Source organism: Scomber scombrus, chromosome 2 (assembly GCF_963691925.1).
Source record: "Scomber scombrus chromosome 2, fScoSco1.1, whole genome shotgun sequence".
NCBI lineage: Eukaryota > Metazoa > Chordata > Actinopteri > Scombriformes > Scombridae > Scomber > Scomber scombrus.
Window position 1 is genome coordinate 19268767 of NC_084971.1, and position 8852 is coordinate 19277618.

At 37.0% G+C, this 8852-nt stretch overlaps 1 protein-coding gene across 1 annotated transcript; it reads right to left on the minus strand.

Annotated features, from left to right (window-relative positions):
* Nucleotides 1-177: 177 nt before the first annotated feature.
* Nucleotides 178-7512, minus strand: ankrd49 (ankyrin repeat domain 49). Its single transcript, XM_062436007.1, has 3 exons — nt 7485-7512; nt 5799-6024; nt 178-954 (listed from the first exon to the last, which is right to left on the minus strand). Exons 2-3 carry the CDS (start codon nt 6015-6017, stop codon nt 478-480), a joined length of 696 nt encoding a protein of 231 aa, XP_062291991.1. The 5' UTR covers nt 6018-6024; nt 7485-7512; the 3' UTR covers nt 178-477.
* Nucleotides 7513-8852: the final 1340 nt, after the last annotated feature.

An 8852-nucleotide genomic window follows, 5' to 3' on the forward strand; every position in this document is an offset into this window, starting at 1 on the left:
GCATTTTATAGACCTAACAACTAATCAATCAAGGGGTTCAACGATGCAAAGAGAACATTCGTACAAAGATTAGGCATTTATTTATTCTGATGCTACAGTAGAAAATATGCTTTGTCTGGAAGCCATGAACCATGGTTTAAAGATCTTCTGTGTAGATAAGTAATTAGTTCAATTTTACCAAAGTTTGCCAGAGCATGAGAGCTGAAATTCTTGAATACGTACATGTTGATGAAAAAAGATTAAAGCTGTCATGCAGCTTTAATTACAGTCAAGGGGATGCAGACATGAAGTTGTGTCTACGTGTAACTGTGGAAAGAGTTTCACATATAAATACTAATAATTGTGTATAAATGTTCTATCACATGTTCTTTTTGTATGACATATTCTAAATAAACTTTATTGCTTTCAGTAGTAAAAGAGGAGCTGTACATACAAGGACCCTAAAAACAAGGTGAATGTGTCAGCGTGTGTTTTCATTCATGAGACGAGTAGTACATTGACACTATCTTCTACCATCTCAAACAGGAAATGATGCGGGCCACTACGCCGGGCCAACTCACTAGCTGTCTCCCCGCTGTTGCTGCGGAGCCCTGCCTTCAGGTGCCGCTGAGAGAGGAGGAGTTCTAATGTGTGGGCGGAGTCTGTTTTTGAGGCGCTGGTGTGGGAAGCAGCCAGGTGTAGTGGTGTGAGCCCTCCATTGGTCTGAGCGTTGAGTTCGGCTCCGTGCTGCAGGAGAAAACTTGCCACGGTGATGCGGCTCCAGCGGCAAGCGCTGTGAAGTGGCGTCCAGCCGTCGATGGTACGGGGGTTAACCTTAGAGCCGGCCGCGAGCAACGCTGAAACCACATCAACATGACCACCGTATGCTGCGCGGTGCAGTGGAGTGTAACCATCCTCATCACAGCAGTGCACCAGCAGAGGATCAGCAGTTAACACCTGGTGGACTGTTGACAGCTGAAAGAAAACAACAGTGATGCTGGAGTCAGAAAGTAAACGAGTACTCATGGAAAACATTTTACACAGGATAGTGCCGCAATTAAAATTATTACCAGGGAAAGGGACCTCTGTTGTCAAGTAACTGTTATCATGTGTAAATACATAAGGTGTTTTATAGTTATTTTAATAATCGACAATAGCTGCTAGCAACTGCATTTTAGCACACAACTACTGTAGGATCAAATGTTTTGTGTTGTTTTCTGACAACAGTAGAACCAAAAGTAAAGTAATTTCACCTCATTTTGAAATGCGATTCCTCTCTTCTCTGTTCTGGCCTTGTGTCAAAATTTGTTCTAACAAGATAATTCAACTTTATTGTTTTGTGGAAAATGAAACACAAATTGGACCCAAACTATTTAAATTACAGTATTTTTTTTTACAATTTTTTAAAAAACATGTCTGGAAGGGGTCTTTAAATATAGGCAAAACATATTTTGGTGAGAGATGTTAAATGTAAACAAACTAATCTGTACAGGCTGCCTTTAAGTGCCAGTGATATTGTGTAAGATGGAGCATAAGGTTGACAGGGGGATCGGTGCGACATCAGCAGTAATGTGGGCATTATACCGGATTGTTGTGGTGGAGAAAGAGCTAAGCTAAGGCAAAGCTCTCAATTTACAACTCTGTCTACGTTCCAGCCCTCACCTATGATCGCAAGTTTTGAGGAGTGACCAAAAGGATGAGATCACAGATCACAGATACAAGTGGGCAAACTGAGTTTACATATCTCTATAGGCCTGGGAATGCTTTGGGATTCCCCTAGAAGGAGCTGGAGAGCTTAGCAATGGAGAAGAATATCTGGGTTTTCTTATTAGTCTGATGTCACCTCACTCCGGTCCCGGATAAGCGCTGGAAAATGGGTGAATGACATATTGTGTATCAGCATCAGTGGAGGAGATTATTAAGCTGTCAAAATGTTCCACTTGATGTGGAAGTTATCCTGCCTGAATCTTACCAAAGAGAAAAAATGCCTTTCAATACTGTTTAATAGTACAAAGTAAAGCCTGCAGAATTAATCACAAATTGACACAGAACACAACACACATGCACACTGACAGCTGTAATAGTCAAATTACAAACTAATCACTTAGTACCATAGATTACCACAAATAAATGAGTTAGATTTGCTCCCATGCTATTAATTGTTGTTAATTAACTTTCTGTGGGCTGCAGAAAACTGGTACATGGCAACGCAGTCATTATGTTTATAATGAGTCGTGATTGATTTATATTGACGCAGGTTTTCTTTCAGTGAAGGTTTGTTATCCAGAGGGTGAATAGTTTCTCATACCATTAATGCCTTGGGAAGGTTTCATGGTGCATTAAAGACATTCACCTTTTTTGAGCTGTTCTTCTGTGAAATGTATTGCCTCAATCCCTTCTCCATATCATTTCCGCATGTATTTACAAGCAAACGTTGGCTTTGCTGCCCAGGACAGCTGACCTCTAAATAGTTTCATTTCCAGCTTGTTTAACTTTGACTCTAACTTTCAAATTGTATTTAGCTTTAATAACACTATGAGACCTTGATTTAAAGGTTTTTGATATAAATATGAAAAAAGAAAGTGCACTGTAACACAGAGGAGTCCAGTAGATTTTTTGGCTATGTTAAAGATAATTAAGAAAAAATCATGAACAAAGATCAAATACATTCACATTTTCCCAAATTACTTTAGGCGGGAAACAATCAATGGCATCTCAAAATACAAAAATAATCAATGCTGTAATTTCCATGTTTTTATGGATGACTATATTGAACACTTTCTAAATCATAATTGTAAGAGCTGTTGTTTTCACATTTGAGAAGATGAAACCATTTTTCAAAGGAATATCAAAACATCTGCTGGACAAAGAACAAAGAGGATCATTAAGATTGAATCAGTTTTAGCCACTTTTGAAAAATGAAAATTCACAAACAGCTGTGGTCATGACCACTAAAGGAAGTCCTAATCTTTCATAACCTTGTCTCACATTGGCAATGTTTTCTATGTGCTAAATAAAGATAACTAATCATTGTTGTCACTTTGAAAAGGTTGAACTAGGTTTAACGTCCACAAATTGCAAGATAGGCTCATTGCTTTTTTTCAGCAATAAATCTACAACCTCTCCAATTTGTAACATCTGATAAATAGTGCTCTAACATAAATACTTCATAATATAAAAGCCTACTTAATGAAGCAACACTGTGTACTTTATTGCTAATTAGCATTCATAGCAGCCAATCTCTCACAGACTCATTTATTAGGCTCTAACAGCTCTTCATTAAATGTGGTAAACTGATAATACGTGGAAAAAAAACTAAATAGGCACATTGTAACTGATATGAGCAAGCAGTTTACTCAAGTGAGTAAAGGATGAGGGCTGTGTCCCTTGTGATTAGGGATGCACTCCTCCTCGTATATAGCCCACTACCACGACTTTAATGTGCTGCATTAGTCAAGATATGACTTCCAATAATATGGGCGACCGTTCAACTGCTGGTAAAACTACAAAAGCGTTGTTTTTATTATTATTTATTGTGAAAGCTAAACATTTTTGAATGTATAGGCAACAAAACTGTTTACATACTGTATAAGTTTGTACATTTTTGGGTAACATTTTGCTTCTTTTATAGAAGCCATGAGAGAATTTCACACACAGAGGAAAACTAATTTACCAGATAAATCCTGCTGCCGAGGATGACATTGCTTTAGAGGACCTACAATGACACTTGACATAATACGTAGAAGCCTTTCTTCCAATAGAATACGTGCTCTGAAATCATTAAGTGGCGGCGGCAGAACAGGAAATAGACCGATCTGCAAGAAAGCAGAATCTTGTCTCCTGTATAATAAAGTATCAAGAATATTAATATGTTTAGTATAAACAGAACATAAAAACATCTATAATCTAATCGCTGTTAATGTAGCATCTCAATTTATCTTTTGGTAGCACTGCATGTGTAATACTAAATCATGCAAATTACACATGGAGGGAGATCCGTGTGCTGCATATTTCAAATATTCATGTTTAACCTTTCATGCCCAAACAGTCACTGCAATTGTTTTTAAATGACCTGTTGAATTCACTTTACATTTGGACAATTAAAAGCTGCCACCGCAGTTAAGCATTGAAAGCTGCTTAAGTGGTGACTAAATGCATTCTTTTAATCTTGACCTCCCAACAAACATGCTCTCTTAATGAAAACCAGCCTACTCCATCGGTGAATCGGACACTATAATTAGGCTTTCTTTTTTTAAACAAATGATTAGATCAAATGTTTTCCTTGCACAATTGGTTCAGTGGCTGGCACTGTTAGAACGTCCTGGATTTGTATGAATGAACAAGTGAAGCCTCTTTGTGTAGTTTACCCATGTTTAACCAGTGTTTTTGTCCCTCCTACCAGTCCAGAAGAAACTAACGCTGGGTATTTGCCCTCAGTGGGAATGAAAAATCAGTAAACGGCTGCTTAAAATTGACCTCTGCTTTATAAAATAATCAGAAAGGGGTAGATGTGCAAATTAAAATGTAAAGTCCAGATGAAATACCATTTCGAGAGAATCTAACTTCTGAATCGTGATGTATTTCTGAATGAAACGGGATAGACAGGCAGGATGTAATGTTGGGAGGATTTTGATTTGAATGTTGAAAAGTGGGTGTGAAGCTTAGCTCTGTGCTACTAAAAGATGAAGACTGATTGATGTGTAGATGACATGATATTATTGATTGAAATTGGTTGGTATACATGAGCACGCATCCTATTGTGTTTTACAGGAAGAAAACATTAATACATTTTGTTGTATTTTTTGGCATATATTGTTAAATAGGTGTACCATATGATCATAAATGTTATCTAAAAAGTTTTAAAAAATTTCATCTCAGCTTTAATAAATGCCTAGTCAAGGGCAGATGCTGCAGCTGACAGATTAATGATTCAAGAAGAAAAACAATGGTTAGGTTTGTTTGTCACATGTAATCATGTAAAGTACAAACACAGTGAAAGGAAACTTTAGTTTGCTGATGCTGAGGAGGAGCAGCATCAAGAGAGAAGTGTTAGTGCTGTCAATAGGATATCAGCAGGAAATTTTAGCACCAGTGAGATGTTGCATGACCAGGGCTGGAAATCTAATCTCAATTTTGTTTTGGGTCCTTGGAAACATGAAAATGTACTGAAAGTCGGTCAGAAAGTCTGGTCAGATTTGCAATACTGATAATTTATTTCTTGATTCATTTCTTGATTGTTATCCCTTAATGGAAAATATTATCTTGAAGAATTATTTGACTCATGGGAGAGCTGAAACAATTAATTAATTAGTTGATCACCAGAATATTTAGTGGTCATTATTTTGATAATTAATTGTTACATTTTTTTTTTTTTTTAAATGTGTTTTTGTTTTTGATTGCTGATCAGAATAAAGTATTTCAACACCACAACATGGGCCTTATGAGGCATTTTTCCCCTTTTTTTGACATAGTATAGTTTAAGCAATTATTCAATTAATCAAGAAAATGATCACAAGATTAACTGATAATAAAAATAGTTGCGGCCCTGGCTTGTAGATTTTTTATTTGTTAACGTTCAAGATCCCCTCCAGACATTTTTGGAGACATACACAACATATAGTTTATTTATTATATTTTGTAGTGGGAGAGAGAGAGCAAGCAAGGACAATTATGTGGCCAAAGAGACTGGAAAGGGTAACTATTTAAAAATAATGAACTTCATGGACTCTGCAGGAGCCATATCAAGCTCCTCAAGACCAATTCTTACCACTAATGGGGCATATCAGGTGAGGTTGGTGAAAGACTTAAATTCGACTCACGCGATTGTTTTCCGCTGCCCACAGAAGGAGCTCTGCTGGTTTGTCATTGAGAGTTTCTTCTTTTTCTAGATACCACTCCTCACTGTGTTCTGCCTCCTCCTCCTCCATGTCTTCCTCCTCATCCTTGCTTCCATTCCACAGACTGCTGGCTCCTCGGGGGATCAGGTGTCCGTGTGTATTCAGAAGCTCGAGCTGGTTGAAATCTTCTGGAAACTCCATGATGTCTCTATGGACAAAAAAAGGGAAACATAACTGACGAAGAAGAAACTAAAAACAAAAGATGGAGAAAAGGTTGTGATACAGAAGTGAACAAGCACACACCCCCACCCACTCTAATTAATGTCGGGGGGGGGGTTTGCCTAAGGTACTGCAGGATTGACATCGTGTTTAAAGTAGTTGAAGGGCATTTTAATAACCATGCTGTCCCTGGAAGACTGAACTGCCTCAGGATGTCCTTGTTACTCAGCTGTCATTTGTTACCTTGAATACTGAATGGGATCACACAAGTGATCTTTTAAAATCTAGTTATAAAACTTTCATTATTTCACTACATCTTCTTTATGTTCCATTTTTCAACCATGTGTTATCAATCAAGCAGCTAAAGACCATAAGTACAAGTATGCAGGAACGTATCCAAACATGAACATTTAATTACAGTAAGCTTACTTCAAATAACAAAAAGTACATATTCAAGAATTTTAAGTGCTCAATGTGGATTCAATCACTGAGATCCTCTGATCTGCAATTCAATTCTAACTTTGCAAAGTTTTCCTGAGTGTTTTCTTCACACTTATTTTATGCCTATTTCAGACTGTAGAGTTTTTAACAATTAATTGTTTCACCACAAATTAATTTGTAACTACTCTGATTTATTCCTTAATCCCTTCTGTCCTACAGTTGGATGTTTGAGCTTCACTCTGCATAATGAGGTATGTGCAGAGTTTGACACTAAAAGGCTGTTTTCACATTCATCTGCTGAAAATGCAATGTTTCTCTGTGCTCACTGAAAAACTGAATTTAAAAGGTGGATCTACGAGCATAATTTCTTACATAACAACTAGTTTGGAGACAGTCGTGTTCCAGTATGCAACTTACACAAGAATGGTGTAGAAACTCAAAGCGTCCAGTGCACAAACACTGAGAATGGACTTTACTGTGAAGTAGGAGACTTAATACTTGCATATTTATAGATTGTGCTATTTTTAATGAGAAAGATTAGATCACATTTAAGGATAATATGGTCATTATACTTTTTTGTGGAAAACCCACGAGGAACACGTTATTGTTGTTCCAAGCAGAGTATTTTATGTCTTTCCAAAATCACCATACACTTGAATTAATCTTTCTCTAAAAACGAGTCATCAAAAATTGAACATTGCAGTAAGCTGAACTCTCAGGAAGACATGAACTCTCAGGAAGACAGCTTTGCCTCAGTGTAACACTCAGCTAGCTGCCATATAGTGCGTTCAAATTCAGATTTACAATATGATTCAAGTGGCTACTGTAAACAGACAGGTTATCTTTACACACAGTTTTACGTATGGAAATTACACTGAAGCTACATGTCGGCTAACAACGGCTAACAACATTTGAGCGACGTTTCTCTTGTCAACACAACTGTTACTCTCATTAAATCCAGAGATTTAACAACGTGAAGAACAAAAAGCAAATACATTTGGTCCTCACCTTTCAGTTCTTCAGATTCAAAGCCGACCACGGTCAGCTGTGGGAAAGGCACATGTGTAGTTTCTTTCCTGGTTAGCGTCACAGAGGAGCACTGTCAAAAGACTTCACTACCCATAACCCCTCGCAGCCGCCTACTTCTTCTTCATTGTTTTAATTTCCGGCAGTCTAGACTAGACTCTGGCCTATGACGCACAGTGAAGACAGCCCCAATATATATATATATATATATATATATATATATCTTTAAATGTATTGTTTGTTTATTTATTTTATTTCAATCAAAACTAAAAGTGATGAGCGCAAAAAGAGTAAGTGCAGTTTATGTTGATACTCATTTAGCAAAAATGACTCATAAACATAGACTAGAAATGTAATTGAAAGTTTATACTCAGACAATAGTTTGGGTATAAACTATATATTATGCATAGGATATATGCATATATAGGTAGAGGCCCTGTATAAGCATTTTTTGGGTTTCTTGCACCTTTCTTTTGTTGTTATCTCTTTGTCTTTTGCCTTTTGTCTCATTATTGTGCAAAATAAAAAAACGTCAAACTTCGAACTTCATAGTAGTGGACTGCTTCATGTATGCTTGAAGCAAAATAGCCTACTGTCATTGGCACAAATCTGTTCTGCTCAAATCGGACAAATTATGTAATGTACCTGTGTTACTCATATTCATATTCTTTAGGTGTATAAGAGGTTAAAGGGTCATATTCATTGGGATTTACACGAGTCTTGTGTTTAATTTGTTATCTTTAGATTTGTTGCGTAACGTATTTGATGTAATCTATAAAAGAGAAAATGTCATCTTCCGTTAGAGGGCCAGATATTTTTATTGGTGGGCCAGATATGGCCCATGGACTGCTGTTTGCCTACCACTGCAGTAGACAATTTCAAGCATCTGGTGATGTCTTTGGCCCTAGACTCCTAAATTTAGACTTCATTCATTTATCCATTAAAAAACTTTCATGAAAAGGATAATCTGTTTACAAGACTGTAGATAAAGACTGCCATTAACCTGTATGATCCTGGATCATTCATGACACATCTCAGCACTTATTCAACATAAAAACACAGGTATTTTTGCCAACCAATAAACTGGTTGTCTGGGAATTTGTATGGACAGTGAACACGTTAGATGGCTCCACAACAAGAGAAAACAGGAAAGAAAGACACAGGCTCCAGCTCTAATTAGACAACATTAGACTACATTAGCAACAAGTGCATTTAGTTGGAAGGAAACAGACGGACATTTTTTAATTGTAACAATATATGTAATTTGGACCACAGTACTTTGTAGGTGGGTTTAGTTTTTGTTCTATACTTTCCCATGAGTTTCTGTGAAAGACCTGATGTCAATGATTT